The 26,169-nt window shown below is 34.9% G+C and overlaps 1 protein-coding gene across 6 annotated transcripts in view; it reads left to right on the top strand.

Annotated features, from left to right (window-relative positions):
• The window catches only part of LOC120325777 (1-phosphatidylinositol 4,5-bisphosphate phosphodiesterase beta-1-like), a 58,730-nt gene extending 35,185 nt beyond the window's left edge, over window positions 1-23,545 (top strand). For 2 of the 6 annotated variants that reach the window (XM_039391939.2, XM_039391937.2), the window contains 18 exons: window positions 318-689; window positions 2,159-2,329; window positions 3,391-3,450; window positions 4,055-4,211; window positions 5,274-5,509; window positions 5,869-6,023; window positions 6,736-6,900; window positions 7,316-7,520; window positions 8,536-8,705; window positions 9,283-9,448; window positions 10,132-10,244; window positions 10,655-10,736; window positions 11,127-11,251; window positions 12,290-12,366; window positions 13,234-13,384; window positions 13,505-13,591; window positions 14,390-14,537; window positions 19,313-21,272. In XM_039391939.2, coding sequence (XP_039247873.1) covers window positions 318-689; window positions 2,159-2,329; window positions 3,391-3,450; window positions 4,055-4,211; window positions 5,274-5,509; window positions 5,869-6,023; window positions 6,736-6,900; window positions 7,316-7,520; window positions 8,536-8,705; window positions 9,283-9,448; window positions 10,132-10,244; window positions 10,655-10,736; window positions 11,127-11,251; window positions 12,290-12,366; window positions 13,234-13,384; window positions 13,505-13,591; window positions 14,390-14,537; window positions 19,313-19,416 — 2,744 coding nt within the window. In that variant the 3' untranslated portion in view covers window positions 19,417-21,272. The other 4 variants (XM_039391940.2, XM_039391938.2, XM_039391941.2 and 1 more) reach the window with 4 other exon arrangements.
• The last annotated feature ends 2,624 nt before the right edge of the window (window positions 23,546-26,169 follow it).

Genomic DNA, 26,169 nt, shown 5'->3' with positions numbered 1-26,169 from the left:
AATTTACCTGCTGCAAATGGTACCCATTAAAGGTATTTGGTTGTGGCTGCGAGAGAAGGGCTCCTTGCTTTCCTAGAGGGAGTCGACGCCAAGCTTTGGTTATTATTTTATAAAGGTTTGCTGAAAGCAAGGTTTTGAGTCTTCAAAGAAAATTTGCTAGGAAATATTGATCCTCTGAGAGCTATGTATAGTTTTATTCTTGTGACAGATATGCTATAGAATTGAAAGATTTTATCTTATTGTTTAGGTTTCATTTCAATTTTATTTTAGCGTCATTTCATTTTTGTGTTTGCATGTTGCTATTATTTTGTTCCTAGGTCGTTACAACATATACAAACGTGGATCTATTCCCTCAGAGTCTGGTGCATTCTCTCCCTCTAGTGCCTCTAGTGGATCACCTGTCACCTCTCCCGGATTTTTCCCTTCAAAGCCTATACCACGTAATACATCATCAGGCAGTGTTGGCAAAAGCGCTGGGTCAGCTGGCAGGAAGCGTTCGGAGCCTGTTGTTGGAACTCCACACACCACGCCACCACTGACAATGTCCCCTTCATTGCCCATTGGAATAACCCCCCAAAATGGTACTTGTTCCCCCAATGGAACAATCGGTACCCAAAACGGGGGAAATCGTATTAAGAAAAAGGGAAAACTGATACCTACAGAAAGTGTGGAGGAAGAAACGCCACAAGGTCAGGGTTACCAGAGTTTAAGCGGTTTATGCAATAAAATTCATTATATTCCCAAATTTTTGCTTGAAATTTGGGCACAGATCTCCCGATTAGCATTAATTGCGACATTTGCTATTAAATTTAGTTCTTGAATTTTTTAAATGCATTTGCCATGTAATATCCAAGCTCATAAGCCAATGAGACCAACCCATGGCTTATCATCTAGTCAGGTTATTGTAATATTGTAGTAAATTGTCCAAAAATTATACGTAAAATTTGGATTATTTTTGCTTGTAAGATTTGGCTATCATGCCATTAAATTTTGTATATATTGAAATTGCATGATTACAAGATTAGTTCCTGGATGTCATCATTATTCATAGAGTATGTTAAAGAAAAACAATTTTTAGCTGCAATTGTTATGAGTAAATGTTACAGATGATAAGTTCATTTTTTTTGGAACCATGCTAAATTCCTCCCGTTATTTGTTTTATTTGTCCCAATTGTATGCATGCTTCCAAAGCTGAATTTTATTATTTTATGGAATGGTTTTGTTTTGTATGTTATATTTTAAAACTTTTGCACATCATCATTTATGTTCAAAATTTGATTTTGATAATGGAGAAAGGAAGGTTGATTACATTAACTTTTTGTCCAACAACCACCATGTGTCCACCATATAGTAGTCACATTATGATATAAGGACATCCACTATTTTACCTAGAATTTTTCCACTCTGGCATGCCCCTAAACCAGTGGTCCCATACTTTCACAATAGGCAAACCCCTCCCAAAGACTCCCATTAACATTTCTGGCCCCATTCTCTTCGATAAAAATAACCAGTTTCGCTTTAATCATGTTTCTATGAGTTATCTGATTTGCCATGTTTTTCTAAAGCAAGAGAATAAATGCCTTGCAAAAGATTTAAGCAAATACAAAGTCAATTTGCTTCAAATTAATGTTATTGCAAATGGTGTCTGATAAAAACTTGAACTTCTATGAAAATAAGTCATTGTGCCTAGAGAGACAAGGGCTCAGTTTGGGAAACGCTGACCAGAACCATTCATGATAATCTCATGCTTTCTGACTTAGTAGCAACTCTCTATTTCTAAGTGATTGTTTATATAATGATTTGTTTAAAGCGAGAATGTGAAACGCCTCATAGATAATTAAATTTGCTTCAGTTATGATGAATTCACTACATATAGCTGTTTGCCTGTGTGTGTTGACATAAACTGCTTCAAGTATTTATTAGTGCTTATATAGGCGCTATAATTCTTTAGAGTCCCATTATCTCCTGGCACTCTTGTGGTTGCCCATAGCTTTAATCAGAAATCAATATCCTTTATTTGAACGAACCTGCTTTAAGCAAATTAACAAAATTGAGACATCCATAAGAGCAAATTCGTGACATTCATGACCTTAACAAATTCGTGACATTCATGACCCATCTTATAGTTTCATATAATAACATCAATTTATCCACTTAGAACTGAAAACGGAATGTGAAACTCCTCCATCGACGCCAGGACATCGTACACCAAGGAAAAGTTCAGCACCGACTCCCACTTCTTCATCTGCTCCATCTCTCACTGATAAACTGCCCAAAGAATCAACTCTGAGTGAGGAAGGGGATGAAAAAAAAGATACAAAAAGTGAAAGTAGGCATTTGTGTCTTATATTAGGTCAAGATTTACATGTATATCCCAGGGAGGAAGAAATCCAGTAAGACAGCCCAATCATTTTCGTACAACTATTTCGATTATGGGATTAGTATGCTAGTCATTTTGTTTTCAAATGCATGGACTTGATATTGGAGAAAGTTCTAACCGACCAGCAGTTATGTGATCCTCACTACGCCGGCAGGGAGTCCAGCGATCCTCTATCACACAATTGACCCCTACAGGATTTGAACCAACACAGGGGTGCAGTGGAAAGTGCCTTTTTAGCGCTTACAATGATGCGCCACACCAACGAGCCATCAAGTTTATTGTTTCAAGAGTTTTCAAGACACAGAAACAAAATATTTGTGTTTTATCTTATTATCAACTAGCAAGAACAATCCATATTCTTGCTAATTTTTTTCTGATAAATAAGAGTTCAACATCAGAAAAGTATATATAAAGAGGTCATATCCTATATTTTCAGCTGCTGGATTTTTGTCATTAATGATTTCAATTTCAAAAGCTTGCTTTGATTTCATAAACTAGAAGAGATAAATTTTTTTGTTCACAATAACATAAAGTAATTAGGGCAATATACTATAAACAGCCTATTCGCCTCCACATGTGTATTAAATAAGTATAAAACTTGATTAAACCCAGATTAAAATAAAACCAACCTGGTTAAGATATATGGAGAACAGACTTCATTACAAAATTAAAATTGGAATAAAACAATATGAACACTCAGTATATTAGGATAATTTTCAGAGCCGGTACATATATAACAACGTCATTGTCCCGATGTGCCTGAATAGGTATAAAAAGCTTTGATAATGCTTGTTCTGTAAGGATCTTACCAGTTTGTCATGTCATTTATTCGATATCACTATTGAGGTGACACTCTTCCTATTTTTCCTTTCAATTCAGGATTGGTAGCAAGACATAAAACACTGTTTATCTGATAAAAACGGTCAGCTGGGCTAAATAAATTATTAATGTTTTGCTTAATACTAGTAAAAGTTCTCTTGTAATTCATTCATCAATTTTCTTTCTATTAGCTGGAAGCGAGACTAAAGAGGATTCAACTTCTGAAGAAAATGCTGAACAAAAAGAAAAAGGTAGGAATTGCAATATTATAAACAAGAAATTTCTTTATACGATGCTCATTTACAACTTTCGCTCTGAAAAAGATCCTGCACTTACAAACATCAACTGATATCTGAGAAGCTACTTTGTTCAAAGGACCCAATTTTCGACATTGGCATTGTCCAAACAATTTATTACAATTTGTTTAATGTTGATTTCACACAATTTAAATAGTACCGCAGCGTCTATAGGAAAAAGAATGTGCAAATCCAAACATTTCAATATAACAGTAATTTTAAACATCGACTTTTAGATTGAATAGCTGACCGGAAATGAATAGTGCGGATATGTATTACATATTGCATCAGGAATTACCTGGGTAACAATGTGTGCTCATTGTGCAACCCGCGAAAAAGCATAGTAGTATAAGTGACCAGTATAAGTGGTTGGTATAGGATTTAACCTGAGATAACCTGCGATTTCAACACAGTTCAATAAAATGAGTCAATAAATTCAAAACCATAGTATATGTCATAAATAACAAAACAAAAAAGTAGATTTTCTTGATCACAAACGACTATTCCAATTACTCATATTCTGGACCTGGTGTATCAATGTTTCTTTTCTGTATGCCAGGAGACGAAGAGGTTGATGAAGATGAGGAGGATGAGGATGAAGGTCAGATCAGTTACAAAGAGTTCGATGAAAATGCAAAAGAAACTGGAACAGCAGCGAGAGAATCTGTTGCATATGAAGCCATGTCTGCCCTGGTTAATTACGTCGAACCTATTAGGTATGTTGTATACCGGAGTTTCCCAAAATTTTGGGCCGCAGACCCCTTTTTGAGAATCCTAATTTTGACCGACCCCCACGCTTTGCCTTATCAATTTCAGTAAAGATAATGTTTCATCTGCAACACAATACAAACGACATTAATGTGATGAATTAGCTTGCTTTTCACTGCACAAATTTTCGATTCTCTGAGCAATTTGTGACAAGCAAACCTATAGATCGGACGGCAAGTCTCAACCTGTATTTTGTCATCAATTTATAAGAGTGAAAATGCTGCCTCACGAATGTAGGTGGTTGCTAAAGGATTTCAATTGACTTTTCTGACAGCAATGGATATTCGTTCGCAAAGCTCAACCAAAAATATGCAATTTCGCTTTAATTGAAATCAATCATTAAATATCGAACAGACTTTTTTCATATCGTTGCGGACCCCAGTTGTATACTTTTTAAAAATCTGCCTAAGCTAAGTGTGAAATGGATAACTGCCCATGACCAGCATGGATCAGTAACCGTACAGAAGGCCGTGGCCTGCCATATAATTTTATGTTTTATTAGTTTTTCCACAATTATAAAAATAAAATAACCATCCTACGCTTGAGACGTTGAGTATTTAAGGCGGATCATTTTTTTGTATTAGTGACCTGCCACCTTACATATTTCACCCTCCAGGTATTTCTGCATTCTGTATGTCCATTTACTTTTTACATAGTCCTATGTAATGGGATTGAAATGAATAATCAAATCATGATTGTTTAATAGTGGTATTCAAAGTCTTCTATAAGTCTCCCTCTTTTTTAGGGTAACCATTTACTAGCAAGATAATGAAGTTGTTTTTGTATAAGTTTTTCTTAAAGCAAAGTTCTCAATCCTTGATTCAAAGTGAAAAGAGTTATTTACTAAAGCAAATGCAATCTGACTAAAAGCTATATATGAGTTCATCATTGACACAGAAACGCCAGAACAAACTGAAAGAAAACGAGACGAACTGGGCCAGACATCAACCCTTACTTCAGAATTCAGTGCTGCAACATTCTAAATTTACCTCTTTTCATCTTGTTATCAGATTCAAGTCTTTCGATATTTCCGACAAGCGAAACCGCAGCTATGAGATTTCGTCATTTACCGAAAATGCTGCTTTGAGACTAATTACCTATTTTCCAATCGAAATCGTCAATTATAACATGCGACAATTGAGTAGAATCTATCCAAAGGGTGCCAGGGTCGATTCTTCAAATTACAACCCTCAGTTGTTCTGGAATGCTGGATGTCAACTTGTTGCTTTGAATTATCAAACTTTAGGTGAGACCATTCATTTTGATGTTAAGTCTGTGCTATATGCATTGTCATTACTGTTTTTGTGAGCCCTACAGTCTGTATCTGTTATCTTGAAACTGCCCCTCAGCTCTTTTTTCTATGGAAAAAAAATTTTCTATGTAAAAAATTGGGTAGTCAATGTCGAACCAGAAAGATTTTGGTTGTTCCAATAAATACATCACATATTGTTAGACATCAGTGACCGCTCGTGCCATGTTCAGGGCAAACAAGAGGATAATCACTGTATAAAAATACGCACTCTATATGCACAATGTTAGTAGTACTGTAAATGAACTTAATGCAACCCCTGGCACTATTTGAACAATTCATTATTTAATTTTCAGATCCCAACATGCAGTTTAACCTTGGTCTGTTCGAATTCAATAACAATTGTGGATATTTGTTGAAACCAGAACACATGAGACGAAAAGACAGACCGTTTGATCCCTTCACACATAATATAATAGACGGTGTTGTTGCAGGGACTCTTACTATAAAGGTAAGGGGTTGTATATTCAACAAATATGTCGTATTCATTCCCATAATTATTTTAAAATATTAAAACCCTTTAGCATGTCATGTTGAATATCAAATTTCATTTGCACGCAATCGTATGATTGCAATGAGATGATTATTAAGCAACGTCCCAAGCTTCTCTGTTTCATTGATGATCCAGCGACAATTTTTTATAATGAATTTTTGAATAAATCACTACACTTGTTGTCTACTGCGTTTTATTTTGCTTGACGATCAAACCAAAGAGATGTCATTGTCACAAGGTACCGAAGAGGCAAAAATGACAGTTTCTTTTGGATTCGAATACTGTGGGATATTCTGAATTACGCATCCCTAATTGCTTTACATTTTTCTGGAACACTCCATCAGTCAATATTTCTCCTAATTTTTGCAATGGGAGAACATACTGTAACACACCTGTCATTTTGATTATTTGGTACATCAGTTGGGCGAATTTTTTCATTCATATATGCAACTGGAAACACTTATATATTTTCCTCCTCCACCATTCAAGTATATGCTTCCGAAAACAGATACTTGCCTAACTAATCCCATACCCGACATGGACTGACAACTGGACGAGATGCCGTGGATCGCCATACTATCAAACTGTCTTATTGGCTTTCTTCTCTCCCCGGGATAAATAGGTAAATCCTATTCTTTCGTGAATTTCAATCAGATTTTTAAATTTTCAGATCATTTCTGGTCAGTTTGTTTCGTCATCAAAAGTGAGCACATTTGTTGAGGTTGACATGTTAGGCCTGGTGGCCGATACAGTGAAGAAACGTTATAAAACATCAACAGTGAATAATAATGGAACAAATCCACATTATGATTCTGATCCATTTGTTTTCAAAAAGGTCAGATTGTATGATTTGAACCATCAACTCATTCTTAGAAATGGGGATAAACTATTTTTTTATAGGGCCTACAATCGTTATGATCTTGAAATGTATCATATGTTAATTCTGAACAAGACTCACTATCAGCCACTCAAGCAAAAAAAGTGAACTAATTATTTAAGAATTTTTTATTATGGAAATTGTTGAATTTCTTCCTGCCAGAGAATGGTTAGCATAGCCCATCGTTTTCTACTAACTACACCAATTCTTCTGGAACAAGTAACCAGTTAGGTGCTTCCATACACAATTGGCTAAGTAACTTGCACCATAAAAATTAACTGCCTTTTCAACAAATATCCCCAAAATTTCACCCAGTATTGTTGACATTAAAAAATCAAAATTTACCTACAATTTCTTACTATTTCATTTACAGATTGTTCTTCCAGCACTCGCAACACTTCGTATTGGGGTCATGGACACAAATGGCAATTGTATCGGGCAAAGATTTCTTCCTGTAGAATGTCTGAGGCCTGGATATCGATACATTACATTGAGAAATGAAGGAAACCAGCCATTGACGATGCCTTCTTTGTTTGTACATATCGAGGTCAAAGAATACATTCCAGAGAATCTTATAAGTAAGAACAAGTCAACTGTGTTTATATATTATTCGATGCCTCGAGTTTCTTAATCTGACATGGCCAACTGCGGCCCGCGGGCCAAATCTGACCCATTGAGTAATTCAGTTTGGCCTGCCTGATACTGCCATGACCAAACTAAAACCAAATTTTTATGTTTCAGCTGAAAAATAGCTCAATGAATTTGTTGATTGTGATTAAATTTAGTTTTGGCACGAGGCCTATTGTTTTACACTTTTGCTTCTGTAACACTGTGAATACTTTTTACATTACACTTATGTATGGCCCGCCAGTCTAGGGGAAAAACCTTGCCCACCCCTGTGCTGAGCGATAGAAATATGCTTACCATCAAACCTCTGACTACCCATGCATAAGTCGCAGATTTGAATCCCGAGGAAGGATAATTATGTGCGAGGGGATTACTAAAACTCCTCCTAGTTCACATAATCGCTGGCAGTAACCGCTTCGCCATAAATCCCATTTATCTGAATCCAAAAATTGGCTAATCCCATACCCGACATGAACTGGCAGCCGGGCAAGAGGCCGTGGTTCGCCATATGATTAAGGTGTCTTACTCCTCTACTAGGATAAATATGAAAACCTTATCCCTACCAATAACATGTTACTAGAGTCATCATTCTGTTTACGTCACAAGCAAAAGACCAAGGCCTGATGTGCCTAAAGTCACTATAGTCATGAAAGAGCATAATATAATTTGAACTTGAAATTAGTGGCGTAATCATTATCCTAGATGTGCATGGTCAAATGAGTCCTCTTCTCAGCTACATAGATGAGAGGACTTGCTTTAAAGATTGCTTCACCTTATTGTAACTTTTATTCCACAGCAAGGTCCCTACACTGGAAGTAAAACAAAAAAGTGATTCAAGCTGCAACTAATCGATTAGCTATGCATTGGTTTATCATTAAGATAGAGATATCAGTTGAGAGTCGTTTACTAGACTTAAAATGAATATTTTTGTTTGTTATATCTTATTCATTGTGCCATATCTTTTAGAATTTGCGAGCATTCTTGCAAATCCAATCGAACATGTAAAGAAACAAGAGAAAGAAGAACAGGAAATCAGAGGAAGGCAGAACGCCTTGAAAAGATTGCTGGATGTTGATGAGATCACACAGCTTGATCTTCCCAATGATGTTGGGAACGGTAACGTTGAAAATTCAAAGGTAAGAGAGAGAGATTTAGTATTTTGTCAACCAAAAAATACAGTCATCACTGCAGTTAAAAAGTACCATCAATAAAATTGTTTTGGTATGGACAGGAGGGGGCGATACGACCATATATGTCAACTCCCACTAAGATTAATGATTAATTTATTATTACCATTAAATTTCATTATTAATCCCAGAGTTGAGGTTATCATTTGTGACTACTCATTTATATAACCCACTTGGCTGGCTTGCATTCCATTTTGTTTGAGAATTGCTTAATTTAGCCAGTTAGTTAATCGAAACTGTCTTGAAGTTGCATGAACCAGCCTGTTTAAGAACCCGAAAAATCCATCAATTTAAAAAATATATTTTTGAACGAAAAAAATTACATTTGTCGATAGCTATTGTATTGGGCCATTAGCTTTCTAGAATTTTAGAAGTTATTAATTGAATTGTCCCCTACATGGTTATTTTATTTATTTCCCAAATTTTCATCAATATCAACCTGTAAATTGATTTTCATCTACTATTGTTCAGTGTGTATCATGTATTATAGCATTTCTCTTATGCTAATCGCAAACTTAATTTTCAGCCTTTGATCATTCAAGGAATGCCAGATGAATTGTTGCCATCTAAACCATCAGACAGTGTGAGAGTGTATGTTGGTGTGACACCTAACGATTCTTTACCTAACAATGAAAAAGCTCAAACTCTACCAAGACAGGCTAAAGACAAACCGAACAAAGGCTTTGATCAATGTAAGTATATTATTTAAATCAGAATTTTAGTGCTGATTGAAAATCTGCAGGATACCATTGATGACTCCTAAAGCTGAATGTAGGTTTCAATATGTTTGCACAGAGAAAGATTCTAATCCCTCAACTAAAAATATAAAGTGTACTGATAAAAGCCACAAATAACCACTGGCAAAAATAATAGCTATATGCAATATAATCTTACCGACAGAGACGCAAGTAGTTGGCAGTTGCCACAAGACTTCCAATAGTTTAAGTGCAGTGTCACTAAGGTTCCCACTGAAAGCTTTTGTACCCACATTATGCCTTCAATGTAATGTGATATACTGATACGATCTCTGAAAAATATATGATATAATCAAATTAAATACCTATTTTATTCGGTGCGCTTAATCTGGTTAGTTCTTACATTGGTTGAAATGTCTTCTGAAAACTAATTTAACCTTTAAATGTTGTGGTAAATTTTTGATCTATTCGGAATAAAAGTTTGAGAAATTGAACCAGTGGTCAAATAAGAATAATTCTTTCATGGAGATGTGTAAACTCCACAAAATTTGTTGTGAACTAAATTTTTCCAATTTATTAGTCACTTACTTGCCAAACTGACCGTCACAATTATTCACCCTTCTAATTTTCCTCAGAATATATATTTAAGACAAAACTCTTAATATTTCCTTTGTTTTCAGTACAATCGTTTAAGCCTGATGGTCTTCAAGAAATGAAAAAACTGAAAAATTTTGTCGACTTACAGAAAAAATTTGATAAGAAAATTACAAAAGTTTTAAAGAAATTGAGAGACGTAAGTTCTGATTTCATATTTATATATATTAGTGGAGATTTGCGGATTTGAATCCAGTGGGGGACAATTAGGAATCAGAGAATTGCTCGACTTCTTGCCATTGTGGAGTGGTCCACGTAACTCTTAGTCGGTTACAGCTTCCTCCACCATCAAATCCATGTATCTGAAACAAATGACTGGTTAACTAATCTCATACCTGACATGGACTGGTAACTGAGTGAGAGGTTGTGTTATGCCATGTGATCAAGTTGTATTGCGCTTTTCCTCTACCCCCAAGATAAATGTGAAAATATTTTCCTCACAATGTCTATTATGACAATATTGACTCCAGTTTCCAAAAACGTCATGGTTCGACCAATATGTTACTGTATCATTATACAATTTTGTTACTTATTGTATCTTCTTTTCAGGAATATGACGTTGTTCATGGAATATATTTCAACAAGAGTCGACGACCTTCTATATTCAAAAGCATCTCAAGCATGACAAGAAGTGAGTGTTCGAAATTAGATTTGAATTAATTGGATGGGTATTTTTCCACATAAAGTAAAGTAATTGCATGGATGCCCTTACTAAATTTTCAATTATGCATTCTTAGTTTGTAACACTGCTTAGAGTGCAAGTAATTACCCTTTTCAGGGGTGAACAGTCCAGCAATCTTTGCGCACATAATTATCCAACCTGCGAGCCCATGCAGTGTAATCATATATGTAATAGTATGTGAGCGGAATCATAACGCTTAGTATGATGCGCCAAAGGCCGCACTGAGCTATGCAACAAAGAGTCGACTTCATATTATACATAGCCCTGTAAATGAACTACACTGAGCCCTGAATTTTATACTTGTATTGAAAGATGTGAATAAAAAATCTGTTTTTTTAGACATGAATCTCCCATTTGAAATAAATACAGTATTACCCCCAGAAGCAAAAAAAGAGCATTTGTTGATGTTGATCCGAGAACATTTGAAACAAGAGAAAACAGCGAGACAAAAATTTAATGACATGGTGAGATCTCGTAAAAATAGTCTGGATTGATATAAACTTTCAATTTGGGCCCAGCGATGGCCCAAGGGTGTGCAACCTGTGGCCCGTGGGCCACAAGGAAAAATTGTGCGGCTCGAGGAGACGTGCCAATTTTGGATGTTGTGCGGCCCGCGAAACAAGTTTTTACTTTTTTTTTTTTTTTTTTTCAATCTGGTATGCGCGAGTAATTCCAATCTGTTTAGCAAATTCCAATCTGTTTAGCATTGCAAAGCCTATACCTGATGCCTATGACGTTTCAATGCCCTAACAGCTGGCTTGAAAACTTTTGTGCCTGCAATTACTAGAAATCCTATGTTAAATAGAGACACGGTTTGCCAACTCACCTGTATTAAAGGTTGCATACGTCTGTGTTAATGCATCAGATCTCCAAGTCCAACACCAGGGTGTAATAAATTTGGCAGACAACGGGGAAGAGGAAATATTCCGGCCCTTTCGATATTAATAGCCCTTTACATATCGATAGATATCAATGGTTGCTTATACAGTGCCCTATTCGAAGCAAATTATGTAAATAAGCTTCATATAAAAAATAAAGTCAATCTCACTCCTCCTCATTCATGAGTTGAGTTGAAGTTGTGCAAGACTATCTCTCTATCCTTCCTTTGTACCTGTGATTGTTGTAAACTGCTTGTCTGAGGAAGTCTTACCTCGGTTAGACAAAATCTTACATTTGTGTTAGTGTACAGCGGGAATCTTGAATTGTATAGTTTGATCCCCACCATGTCATTTTTGTAAGGATGGCACAAACATGTTGATTTTAAAAATTTCCTCGCATTTTGTAAATGGAGGTTCATGTAGAATTTAATCTTGGAGCTCCTAGAAGAGAATCAAAAATAAATTTCAGACTTTTCATTCTCACACAGGATGTTTTTTCAAACAGGCCCAAAATAGGTTAGAATGCGATTGTGTAAAATTGAAGGACTTATCTAACTTTTACAGCAATATGTTTAGTCAAAGTAACATCAATACATTTTCAAACTAAACTGCTTAATATTTCAGTTCATTAAGGAATTTGATGTGTTGGTGAAAGATCGACAAGTTGTTGAACTCAAAAAGCTTGATGAACTTTCCAAGAGGTGAGGATTATTTATAGGATCAGAAAATCACATTCGAAACAATATGAAATACCTGAACAGTTAGGATAGGATTCACATATTTATTCCGTGGGAGAGGATGGTCGATAAGATGGGTTAATCAAATGGCGAACTACAGCTTCTTGTCTGGTTATCATTCCATTCGGGTATGGGATTAGTTATACACGGACTTAATGGTGAAAGCCGTAACTGACAAGCGGTTACGTGGACCACCCTAGGGCGGCGAGGAGTCCAGCGATCTTCTCTCACATGATTCCAACCTGTGAACCCATGCAGGGTAATCGGAGGTGCGGTGGCGTATTCCTTATGCTTAGCACGATGTAAAACCGCCGAGCCGAGCAGTTCTGTAAATGCTTCCTGATTTTGAGTTTATATTCAATCAACTTTAAATTTTCCAATTGAAGTACAAAGTTCTAGTACACACTTCTAGAACTTAATTGATCGAGTTTACAATGTTAAAAAATGGCTTTCACCATTTTAAATAGTCCTAAAGAATAATTACGTTCACATTGGTTTCTTGTAATATTTTTTAAAATTGGGACTCAAAGCCTTTTCTGTAAAATCTGAAATAATAATAAAACCTAGAAATAAAAGCCACCCATTGAGTGTAATTTTAACAGTCTGAATAGAACGCGTCTCACTGCTTCAAGGTATTTAGCATAGTTTGGTCTCTTAACGATAACTTAAACGGAATCTCAAAATTATGTGTCAACTGACAAATGGAACTAGCGGCTATTAGCGTGGTGGTGTTTGCTTTTTTCAGTTGAGCACTTGCTAGTTTTTTTTATCAAAGGGAATGAAAATTTAGCAGTCAAAATAGTCATATACTCAAATAACTTATTTATTTAGTGAAAAATCTGAAGTCACAGACCGAAAGAATTCTGAAAAAGATGAAAAATTACGCAAACTTCCGAGTGATCTGCCCAAACAAGAATTATCTCGAAGAAAAAAAGATATCGATGACACACTCGTTCGGGAATGTGTTCTTGAAATTACCTTGGTATGTTTACATCAGCCAGGGATTTGTCACAGAGAGGAAAACTTATAAAAGCTAAACATGTTCATTCCATATACAGATATACTTATTCAAAGTCTTACTAAAGTCTTGTTTTTATTCCAGCTTCAATCTGGACAAGAAAAAAGATTGGAAAAAGTAAAGACAGAACAACAAGAGATATTAATGCAAGTTGATGAGGAAGAAAGAAATGTGAGTATTTGGTTGTATTATAAGGCAGGGGTTCCTAAACTGAGATACATATACGCCAGAGGTACATTTTGACTTTTCAAAGGATGCATTGCCCTCTTTCATTGCAATTGAAACGTACGTTTTTTCGATGAATTTATTTGATTTTGATTTATGTTCATATGTGCGATGGTTGTTGCACAACGGAAATAAATATCTGAATCTGCATTAGATAAAGTATAAAAATATTATTCGTTTTATAACTTCTAATCTGACTTAAAATATTTTTTATCACTTGATGTTAATGATTAGAAAACCTGAGCTTAATAACTCCTCAGGCAGTCACATATTCACCCAGTAGAAGCTCCAACTACTAAAGCTAACAAGTCTACTTTTGCAGTTCACATGACCTATTTTGTCCAATCACAGCACTAGGTTGGAGGTACACAGACGAATCTATAAATTGTCCAAGTGAATGAAAAGTTTGAGGGTATTCCCGTAGTATGCGAACCAGTTTGGGGCATAGTTCCGATTTTCCCTATTTTAGTTCTATTAGGAGTTCGGGGACTGTTTGTGTTAGCCAAATGAATATTACCCCTGCCCATAGACTTCCGTCCTTTTACACAATTTGATATGAAATGGCGAACAAAATTAGTTATCTCCATATTGGTACACATACTTTTGGAGCTCCGTGCAAAAGTTGGTAGCATATGCCGGACCAGTTTGGTTATGGTTGACTTTTAATATACAAACTATTTTTTTCCTAGAAGTGAAATTCTCCACGATCTTTGTATTCAATTCATTCTGTTTTCTTTCTTGCAGCGTAATGAACATATCATTCGAAACTATAACCAACAGCTAAAATCTGTAAATGAAATCTACGACATCAGGCAGGTTGAATTTTACAGGGGACGCGGCAACAATAGTCTCACTATAAACTCTGTCACTTACGGGGAGGCAACTAATGATGGTGAATATATCACAAAGTTATAGCCTGCTTGGAGCACGTCATGGATTAATTTTTGACTCATTTATGCTTGTTTGAAGAACTTTTATTCATTTCTTTTTGATTTGATCTGTTTCTGACATCTGTTTTATCATTGAAACACAAAGATATGCATTCTGGCATGTTACTCTTATATCTGTACATACTTTTACTTTAATTTTTTTTGACTACTTTTAGAATAAATCATTTAACTGTTTCTATCTATTTGTTGTATTATTTTCTTAAAGAGTTACTGATAATTTGGAAAATTGTTATTCATCAAAAAATGAATATGATTCTACATTTTTTTTCTAAATTGTTTTTTATAAAATATTGTTGTGATGGTGTTAGATATTCTTACCTTGTTAGGTTTACATAAAAAGTTGGGATTTGATAGTACATGCCATTTTATATAAATAAACCACTCTAATATCATAAGTAACTGCTAGTCTTGGGCCTTACCTGAGTAAGGCATTCGGGACCTTGTTTTGAATTGACCTAAATTATTATACAGAATTAAATTTTACTTAAAGTCTGATTATGTGCAAAACCAAGCCTGAACTTGTTAGACCAGTGGTTCTCAAACATTTTGAGTCGCGTCCGCTTTTTAGAATTTCTCAAGTCTTGCCGCACCTCAGAAATAACTAGCTAATAATAAGCTACGAATAACAGAAAGTAAGGCAAAAGTATGTTTTATTCAAAAAACACGTTGAAAATATGTGTACGGAATGTAAATAATGAAAAGTTTTAAAAACAAATGAGGCAGGCAAGATCAAATTGAATGAATATTTTTTAATCATCTACATGCCCCCTAAAAAAATTGTCTACGCCCTACTTATGGGACACGCCCCACCATTTGAGAACCACTGTGTTATACAATACTGATTACATACATATTTTTTTATTGCTATGTGAGTAAAACGTGGTAATGCTGCTCAGATGGTTCAGCAACAAATAGCAAAAATTTTGATAATCATAGAATGCTTGCAATTACATTTAGCTTGCATGCTTGTACAACACTCCCATGGCAGTTCAGATTCAGTCATCCTTGGTATTTATTATATATATTTAGAAATATCCAGTTCTTCGTGAAAAGCCCATTAACTATAAAAATGATTGGTTATTCAATTCACAATAAATTGATATTATTTAATTTTGATCCATTCTTGTCTCACAAAACCATAAAGAAATTAAATTATGCCCAAAATAAGTATATTTCATTGCTGTTGTCTGTCTGCAATTTTTATTATGTTGCTCAGTCTCATAAAATTAGCAAGACGCGACATTTAAAAAACCTTGATAACAGAACACAAAATCGAATAGTTGTTATTTGGAACGTTATTCAACCTCCAGCAATTGGTTACTTTTTATCTTTTTTTTTTCCTTTTATGATAAAACTGGGACCTTGTAAACTTTTGTCTTCATATCACATGATTATATTATCCTCATTATCTACTTCTACAGTATTATTATCTAAGAAATCGTAAAAGATAAAAACGCATTCCTGACTCTTTGAATTCCGAAGTATTTTTACATTTAATCGTTTATGAATTGACTTTGAATAGATGTGTATGGTATGATTTTCTAGGGCATTTTGCACCAGGCATTGGGTGTATTTTTTGAAAGGGGAAAATTTCTAATTCTTGTTATTATCGTTGTGCTCCAAAAAAAATTTTTTTTGTAAAATTATTTTTCGCTGATCACGCCAACCACTGATAACAATCTATTTGCCCTGACAATTTGAGTATTTCACTCGGTGATTTATTTATATTATGGTACAAAATATTTCTTCACAAACTATTTTTCAAATCCTTTAGTTAAATATATAAGGCACTAATATGACGAATTTTGATGCGTCTCAAATCAACTTCCCACTCAAGGATAAATCTGAATGCCATTAAAGCTTTTGTGCAGTGCGAGAATTAACTGTTTAATTGCTACTACCAAGCCTACTGTATTTTTCATTTTATTTTTTATTCCTCCCAGTGTCTGACATTGCAATGAGATTTTGAAAATTATATCTTATCTGACAACCTGCCCAGACTTGAATCTCAAAGTCGTCTCGCAAACTTTGATATTTTAAATCTAAATGAGCACGATGGTCCCAGCGGTTGAAGAATTAGAATAACTGTGTTACAAATGCATCTAGGTTTCAAATCCCCCCCCCTCCAATATGCAATTAAACTGGGTAGGCAATGCCCAACGAGATTGGGTGGCCTGTTTAGTGCATCATATAAAAATGAATCTGCCAATAATAGCTGCAACGTCATTTTCATACCTGTTCCTCAGCAAATTGCATTTACTGCCAAATGCATTTATCATATTTGGTATACAATTCAGTAAAATTGAAAATTCGGTCGAGTCATTTCCTAACTGGTATTTATATAGTCTCGACTAAATCACAAAATTGCACAAAGATGAGAATAATAAATAGTAGTTTGTGTCTTAATAACTAAAGTGGTAAACGTAATATAATCCCATAATAGCATTACTAAAACTACTTTAATATTTTGGTATGCTTGGACGAAACTGCAGATTTAATTTTTAAATTTGGGCTTTGGCCATAACGTGATGTGGGTGAATTACACTGGAAGTTAATCGTTTCAGTTCTAACAGTAATATCTTGTTTGATCAAACTTTGCCTCTTGTAGGCATAGCCAGGGGGCCTGAAAGGCCACGATAAATTTTTTCAAAAATGCTGCTGTTCTTACATTTGATTTACTGAAAACCCGACGTTTTCTGGCTTACTATCAATAATCCTTACTTCAAATGAAGCAACCAAGATAGATGAAAATCCGCGTTTATATATCTTATACTGAAATATATAGCTTATACTCAATCTGTAATATGTTGCTTTGACCAAACTTTGCCTCTGTCTCTTGTGGGACAAAGTTACAATCTGTTCTGTTTTTGAGCAGCGCACTAATTTTGTTCAAATATTTTAATAAGTCACGCCAATGAATAAATGTTTTTCAAAATATATTTTTAACAGGGCACCATTATACTTCACATACATTTTTTCCTAATTTTTTTTTAAATGTGTGTGTTGGAGGGTTGATCATATTCAATCATAATATGGCTGTGTTATCATAGATTCCTATAGAATATATACGGTAGTTTCATACCAGTTGAGGTGTCCATGAATATTAAGATACATTATTTCCATGCTTGGTGTCATGCATGTCCAAAGTTATAGATTTATTTTTATGTTATTTTTTTGTAGCAAGTCCTAAATAATATGTCCTCCAAGGTTTTGTTAAAATCTTCTTGAAGGTGATATTTTTCTCAATAAATTATACTTTGATTTTGAACCTGTATAGAATTGAAATACACCAAAGCAGGACGACCTTTAAACCTTGAGTTAAGCTTATTCTTCAACCTGACATGAGATTTGTGATAACATATTCTGAACTTTTAGCCAAAAACTATTTTTATCTGAATTATATTTGCTTTGTTTTTAATAATTTACATAAAAACAAAAAATAGTTTGTATATTGAGATATATTCTTGCAAAGGCATGATGGAGTCTTGCCTGCTATATTCCATGTTTATGCAATGTGTTTGTTTGTACAGAAATCATTTATGAAATCATAATGGATTGTATTTATGTTCCTTTGATGTCATAATGTTACATTAAAGATATCTTTAATTGATTTGTCATCGTTTTGTTTGAGATGCTGAGGATGTTCAGTCACTTTATTATGTTGGTATGAGGATTGAATGCTTCGGAAAACCAAGCACACATCATGCCTTATCTTTTCTTGAGATAACGTTCGTTCTTTTACTGAAAACAAGTTTTAAGGGCGATTTAGGAAAACAGGGATCTTTTGCAGAAAGCACCTGACACTAATGCAAAAATGTGAGAAAACACCCTCGCCACGTTTTAAATAGACCAGTTACGGGTTAGGAATTATTCAAACTGTATTCCTTACCCTAACCCTAGCTGGATGATCTTCATTTTTTTTACTGGCGGTGGGGTGTCTGTCACAAAAAGGTTTCAGTTTGAAATATTTATATTCGGTTTGGTAATGCAACAAGTATGGCTCAACTGTGGCTCGTTGGGCTTTACCTGTGTAGGTATCCGATCAGAGTCCAGGAGTCGTATTATGGATAGCGCTTACTTTTCTCCCAATTAGATAACAAGTTCTAAAATTAAATTCGTAATAAATACTAATTCGGTATAATATAATACTCGATTAGAAACCTGTAAATCGTTTGCATTTGCAAAATATGGATAAGCGTGTTGAAAAAAATTGGGAATTTAAAAGTTATTCTTGTGAATCCCCAACTGATAATTATGCCACCTTAAAACCCTGATATGGGTGAACTATGGCCCGCGGGCCAAATTCGGGATGTTGGTTAATTCAATCCGGCCTGCCTGATGCTGCCACAACCAAATTTTGATGTTTTAGCTAAAAAAAATAGCTCAAGGAATTTGTTGAGATTGTTATTAAATTTATAACACGTTTTCCACTTTTTCTTTTGCGAATATTGTTCATAAAATGTAACTTTTTACGTCGCACGTACATGGCCTCCAGTCTAAATGGGCAAAATATTTGACCCATGGTCCAAAAATATTGCCCATTCCTGTTATAACCCGTGAATTACTGGCAAGTTGAATCTTGATATTTGTCATAAAAATATCAATTAAATTCTCATTTTTTGTTTTCATAATTTCATTAAATTTATTTTAATGAATCAGGAAATTCTTGGAGAACTTCCTGTTGATTTCTTATATTTTCATTCTTTTCTTCCTTGAGGTTCAGACAAAGAACCGAGACGAAGATCTGACAGCAGAAAGAACCAACTTCCTGTTCCCGGCTTTAACAATGAAAGAAGATCTTCGTGTCCAAGCCTGCACTGACTTTGCTAACAGCATGTTCTATCTTACTCATAAACTTTATTTCAACTTTTTAAGTTCACTCTTAAGCGATAATGCTCACAAATCGCTTATATAGGTGACAAAAAGATTCAATATGGGAAGCGATTAAATGGTCGGTTATATTAATAACCTAAACCATTTGCGCGACGAAATGTTATAAAGCAGCGGTGTGCAGCATGCAGCCCGAGGGCTACAACCCAGTCCGCCAAGGCATTTATTGTGGCCTTAGTCAACATCCAACAATCTTGCCCATCAAGCATAAAATCATCATAATCCAACAGTTTATGTTTAAAAGTTCGCTCACATGAGTAAAATACAAAATAGTTTTTTTGCTCGCTGCTATTATTACTGTAATTTGCTGTGTACTTTGAAAATCTATTTTTTTTGTGTGGCCCAGCTAGATGTCTGAAGTTGGTTATACGACCAACCTACAAAAATAAAAATGTTGCACACCCCCCCCCCCCCCCTCAAATGATGCGAATATAAAGTCGTTACCTTGAATTAATTGGTGATTATTGCAAACACGCCTCAAACCATATTACGTCATCCCAAAAATGATTTCAACACCCCGTGCAAAGTATTTTCAGTATTAAATTCAGCATAGTATGATTTTCACTGAATAAATGCGAACTACTTTAAGAAACCGACTGCGCGCAAATTATTGGACCAATGCCTTAATATTAAGCCTTTCCCTCACTTTTGAGTAATAATGGAGTTTCATCATTTTCTTGCATATTTATTTCTTTTTACAATAATGGTGTTTTGTTTTAGATTGGTGTAAAATTACTTGATCTGTATGGGCAAAAACGCCATTCTTGATTTTGGTCTATTCTAAATGAATCCATGATTTAATATTGTGAGAATTACGTTATGTTGACAAATAGTTGTTTCTCAAACTCCCAGGAAAACTAAACTGCATTGTACCAAGCCCCGTGCCCACCGTATGTTAATAAAATTAGTACATACATTGTTTTTTGCAAATCTCCGCTTATTTTTAACATCTGTTGGGAATAAACACGTTATAATTCGGCTAAGATCGTAACCCGAGTAAGTTTTGATAAAAAGAAAATTCAGATTTAGTAAATTGAATGTTTAAGTAGACGATATTTTGTTGATCGGGCATCGAGAGTCGGCTGGATGGAAAATAATACAGATCCCGCGTTGACATAAACTAGAAAATACGAGTCCCGAGGAATTAATAATTCAAGTAAAAATAGTGAATTCTAATGTTTTTATATTTGAATATTAACGATGATAAGACAAGTTTGATGAAAATTCCACAAAATTTTTTGATAAAAATTTTCGAACCCCACTTATGCAGTTTAGGTCTTTATTGTAACGTGGTGATCTGCGAAAAAGAAGGCATTCAAGCTTTTGTTTAACTCGGCGATTTGCGGAAAAAGGGTCTGAAAACAATCAGTATCACACGAAAACTCAGATTATTTGTATTATTAAAAACCTCGCTTCCTGACATAAATGTGACCACAATAATCCAGCTGGAGGTCTCATTGCTTCCTAAGTCCGCTTACTTCTCTTCTTTTCAATCAACTTAGCGAATTTTTCTTTATGGTTAACTTTTGATACTTTCCATTTGTTATTAACTTAATCCTGAAATAGGCAAACTAAAAAAATAGCTCAAAGAATTTGTTAGGGTTGGGATTAAATTTAGTTTTGACACGAAGCTTATTGTTTTTCACTTTTGCAACACTGTAAATATGGTTCATGAAATGTAACTTTACATCATACTTACATGGCCCGCCAGTCCAGATGGGCAAATTATTTGGCCCCAGGTCCAAAAACCTTGTACATTTCTGAAATCACTTACTTCATATCTATTTATTCAGATGATGACGTCGCACCCGAGTTTAACTTTGATTTCTGAAGAAATTAGAAAGGATAAAATGGAAATATTATTTATTTTCTCATGCGGTTTGTTTACTTTTATCAATCATGACTCACAGGTAGGGCTGGGATACCTGATGATTCCAGACTCGAATCGAATACTTGGGGGATATATAATTGTATGCGATTTTATTTTATTGGTCATATCAACAAATGAATTACTGAAAACATAGAATACATCACTCAGACAGATTGCTGAGCGTTCACACATGATAGGAAACACGTTTTTATCAATAGTAATGTCAGAATTGAAAAAATATGGCTTCAATAAAAAAAAAAATTGGCGAATTTACCTCGACCATTGGCGGAAAGAAAAAAAAACAAGATGGCCGCGATTCTAAATTTTGCTCTGAACCGATTCGAATAGTTTACTATTTAATTCTAAATGCCCAACTCCCAGGTGACCCTATATCGCCCTAAAATATACTCCCACCATTTCTGCGTTTTGTTTTTAAAATTGTTTTTATGGGCGTAAAGGGATACCACTCGCTGGTTCCATGAGTTGTAAGCAATGATTGCACTTGTTTTGGATCTTTGAGAGTTCTTAAGATTCCTCTGCTGGGCAATTGCTAAACTGTACAATTTGCAATCTCTTTCATTTATTGTTATTAGTTGCATTGTGAATTTAACTTATGATTTATTTTGCGTACTAGCTATAGGGCAGCTTATGCGGATTATGCCATTTAAATGGTAGTTGGGAGTCGTAAATAATGCCTTTTCTCATATTTGATTGTATACATTTTTCCAGATTTTCCCCATTTTTATTTCGTCAATTTATATTTGTGTCAGTTTTACAATTTTTTTGGTTAAATTTTAGACTTAATTTTAGTCTTTAAAACTTAATTTTAAATAATGTGTAATAATATTCCCATTCTATCGAAGAAACGTTACGTTTCGTTATTGCTTACTCAACCTCAAAATGTGGAATGCAATTAAAACTTCGAATGAGGCATTGTATAAGAAAGCTCACACAAATAAGGAGATATGTTTTTATGTATCGAATCTATCTGGCGCTCCATAATCTGCCGACATGTCACGTACAACAATTTCAATGTCGCCACAGGCTAGTTTTTTTTTTCATCTATTTTAGTAAAATATTCGCGACCAGAATATTTAAAAAAAAAGTTAAACAAAGTCATCAAGGTTCTCCTCATGAGTACACGCCCTGTGAATCCAAGATATTCAAATTTAACGTCACAGATAAATACTTCGACCTCTATCAATGCATGCTATGTATCTAAGAGCTTAACTCGGCTATAACTTAGAAATAAAAAAATAATGTTTCTGTAATGAACCGTGAAGCATGTGTTGTAACATGTGTTGAGTTATCTCCCTCCTACATGATACTTTATAAACTTTACCGAATCTATCAATCCATATGTTTAATTACCTGATTATCGATCAAACTCGTTCTATGATAAATTTTATTTTTATTGTTTATATTATCATTATTATATATTTACGTTTTTCATCAATATATGTATTCCTGTAAATGCTCCTTCATTGCGTATGTCAATTATTCCCTCAATACGAGGTTGCGTACAGGCAATCACAAAACATTTGTTTACAAATTATATCTTGAGTTTAATCTGTTACCCATTATCTTTATCAAGTTCTTGATACAGACATGGCATGATAACTGGGCTGAGACTTATCTATTTATCGGATCGAGTTTCGAAAGTGACTTGAATACAGTTAATTAAGACTCCACTTTATTCGGGATATAAAAATGATTTAACCCGTGGTTCGCAACACTTTTGCTCGGAATAAAAATTCCGCCTCCGTTTGGGATATCCTGATTTAACTAAAGACGGGAATCGCGCAATAATTTGCGGGATCTCACTTGATGTGTGCCATTCGGATTTTGTCCAACGGATAAAAATACAAATAAATTAAAAAAAATTTACGCTTTAAAGCCCCTTTTCCAGTATATGGATAATTTGTAATTTATAAGACAGAAAGTGACCATCCATAAAAAATTACTAAAAATGGCTCTCAAAATACCGTTTTATAGTATTTTTCGTGGAATGAATTAAAACTAACGAATAAGGGCTGATAAAATACTCTCATTGGGCATCTTGCTGGAGCAAGATGTGACGGTTCATTGAAATATTCATTTTTATTATGCCTCATTTAGATTACGATAGAACTCATTGAATATTATTTGCTAATTTGTCCTCATTTCATTGTGAATTAAACCGAGAAATAGATTTGATCCTCACTTTGTATTTCTTAGTTTATGGGAAAGTTAGTCAAGGTAAAGTGCATCGTGTTCATTACAAGAACAGGGATATTGGTAACAATTCTACCAAACTTGCAGCATCTTAAATCATGAGCAAGTTAATCGTGGCAATCAGGATCGGTACGCAGGAGCAGTATCGTCATAAGGTTTATTCAAGGTGCGATTGTTGCCACTGCTATTTGCATATTTATCTTGGGTGAGAGGAAAGTTGATACGACAGCTTAATCATAAAGCAAACCGCTTTCTCTCTTCTGATTACCAATCCATGAGGGTGCGGGATTAGTTACCAAGTTATTTGTTTCGAATACATTTATGGTGGAGGAAGACGTAACTGACCAGCGGTTACGACCGTTACGTGAACCACCCTACGGCAGCAAGAGGTCAAGCAATTCTCTTACACATGATTATCTCCCACGGGATTCAAACATGCGAACTCACGCAGGGTAATCAGGGCATGTGGTGGCGAGCCTATTTCTAACGCTTAGCATGATGCAGCATGCCGCCCATTCGAAATTGTTACCATTTTGAAAACACGGAGGGATACGGAGTCTAGGCTTGCACGTAATTTACGGATTTATTTCGAGTTACGGAAGCGAAGTTACGAATTACGTAAAGTCGTAATTATTGGTCGAGCGCTTTCGCGATTGAAACGAGCTCTCTTGAGAGCAGTCAATTCCGTCGATTGTAAAAAATTAATGTTCAAGTAAAAGAAGTTAGAGTTCCGGTATTTGCAGCCGTTTTTCTCTCTCTTGTTAGGCAGATGGGGAAGGGATAACGCGTCATTTACTAACCTATTATCAACTTATCTAGGATGGCCAATGTACATATTAACCGTAGATAAGGAATAGAATTGTGTTGAGACCGATGGACGTCAACACACCTGGTTTCAACTTCTTCGGGTGAAATGACTAAAGAATGTATAAGAGATCAACTTATAAAACATGGTCTATTTGTAAATGCCGTGATAATTAATTAAAGTCGCGCTTATCAAGCAGCAATATAAAGACGGAAGAGAAATTGTGTAATGAACCAACGCAACTTAGTCTTTTCGGCATCGGTAAAGCGATTGAGACGGCAGAGAAACAACAATACGACGGGATTTCCCGTGTTTATTCTGCGCGAGATCCTTTTTCTATTACAAAATCTTGATGTTCTGTTACCGATTTTATCGTTATATATCTGTCCGGACTTGGCATTGCTCAATATGTTTTTCACAATGCCTCGCAATATGTCGGCCAAATATGATTACCTGTCTTTACCAAATGCGGCAACTTATTTTGATTTATCGTCGACTCGAATACCACCGGCACTCGACCAAACTTGTGTCAATCTTGGCAAATTGGATTGTCGACTTGAGTTAGAAAAATAAATTAATATTTCCATGAGTGCAAAATAAATGTCACAAAATGCATTGTTTTGCGATATAACTTTGTATTTTCGGAGAAGGCATGTCATACAAGTACGGTATTTTAAATAATGCGCAAATAATTAATATTTGATCTAAATTTATCGCAAATAATGTTATAACTTTAGGCCGCGAAATGATTTAATGTAAAATGAAGCATGGAATTCGGAATATCGTCAATAAGTCGGCATCAATAATTATTATAAAATGCTAACTAAGTAGTAAAGTCGGATATTGTAAAAAAGCGGTGAAATAACAAGTCTTCGTCGCGAGGCAAGCGAAAGTATAATCAAACGAGAGAATACGCTTGTAGTTGATTAATAAATTAGCAACCCGGAATTTTTATTTAATACGAAAGTCGTATTAATACGTTAATACGATTTTAAAAAAGTGAACTATCGTTTCTTAAATATATTACCAGTGTTGGTAATGATAAAATTGATCGCATAAAATTTGGTGAAAAAGTGGATAAAAAAATCAAAGCTAATACAAAAGACAAAAATCAGAATAAAATTATTTTGAATTCACTCCTTGATATTTGTCTTTAACATCTGTCGCCGGCGTGTAGTACTGCCGGGAATTTGAAAACCAAACTTCAATGTCCCATTCGGAATAGATGTGGATTAAATTTGTTGTTATGATAGGTTTAAATGTGTGAAACAAATATATCAATTACGGGGTCATTACGTAATCGATTTGGCTGTAATTACGGAATTGATTTTTGTCAATTACGTACAAGCCTAGGAGTCTAACTACGAATAACAATCTTAGCGTTAGGATTCAATAAATCGGGAGTAGTTCAGCAGCCGCTACAAGTTTGAGAGCTATTTTGAAAAAAAACAGGGTCTTCCCGTTTTGCATTTCATACACAATATGTCGCCCCTTGGTTAAAAGGTAAGCATGAGATTTGAACCCGACGTTTTACCTCCCCGTGCCAACATAGTCAAGATTAATACTTAGCAACTAAGCCACCTCGCTCAAACTTTTCCGTTGCAATCTCCAATCAAATTTCGGCACTCGGCATGAACCTTTCGCTATTGCAACGGTACGACTTAACCGGAATACCGGTGCTCGCCACTGATACAGTCTAGTAATACTGTAATAATTAGTTCGGAAGATCTAATGTGCTGCAAAGACACACAAATAGGTTTGAAGTTCACGATGCAAACGAAGAGACCTTATTAAA

Source organism: Styela clava, chromosome 4, assembly GCF_964204865.1.
Source record: "Styela clava chromosome 4, kaStyClav1.hap1.2, whole genome shotgun sequence".
Taxonomy (NCBI): Eukaryota; Metazoa; Chordata; class Ascidiacea; order Stolidobranchia; family Styelidae; genus Styela; species Styela clava.
The sequence above is the reverse complement of the archived record's forward strand: the minus strand, read 5'-3'. Positions and strand labels throughout refer to the sequence as shown.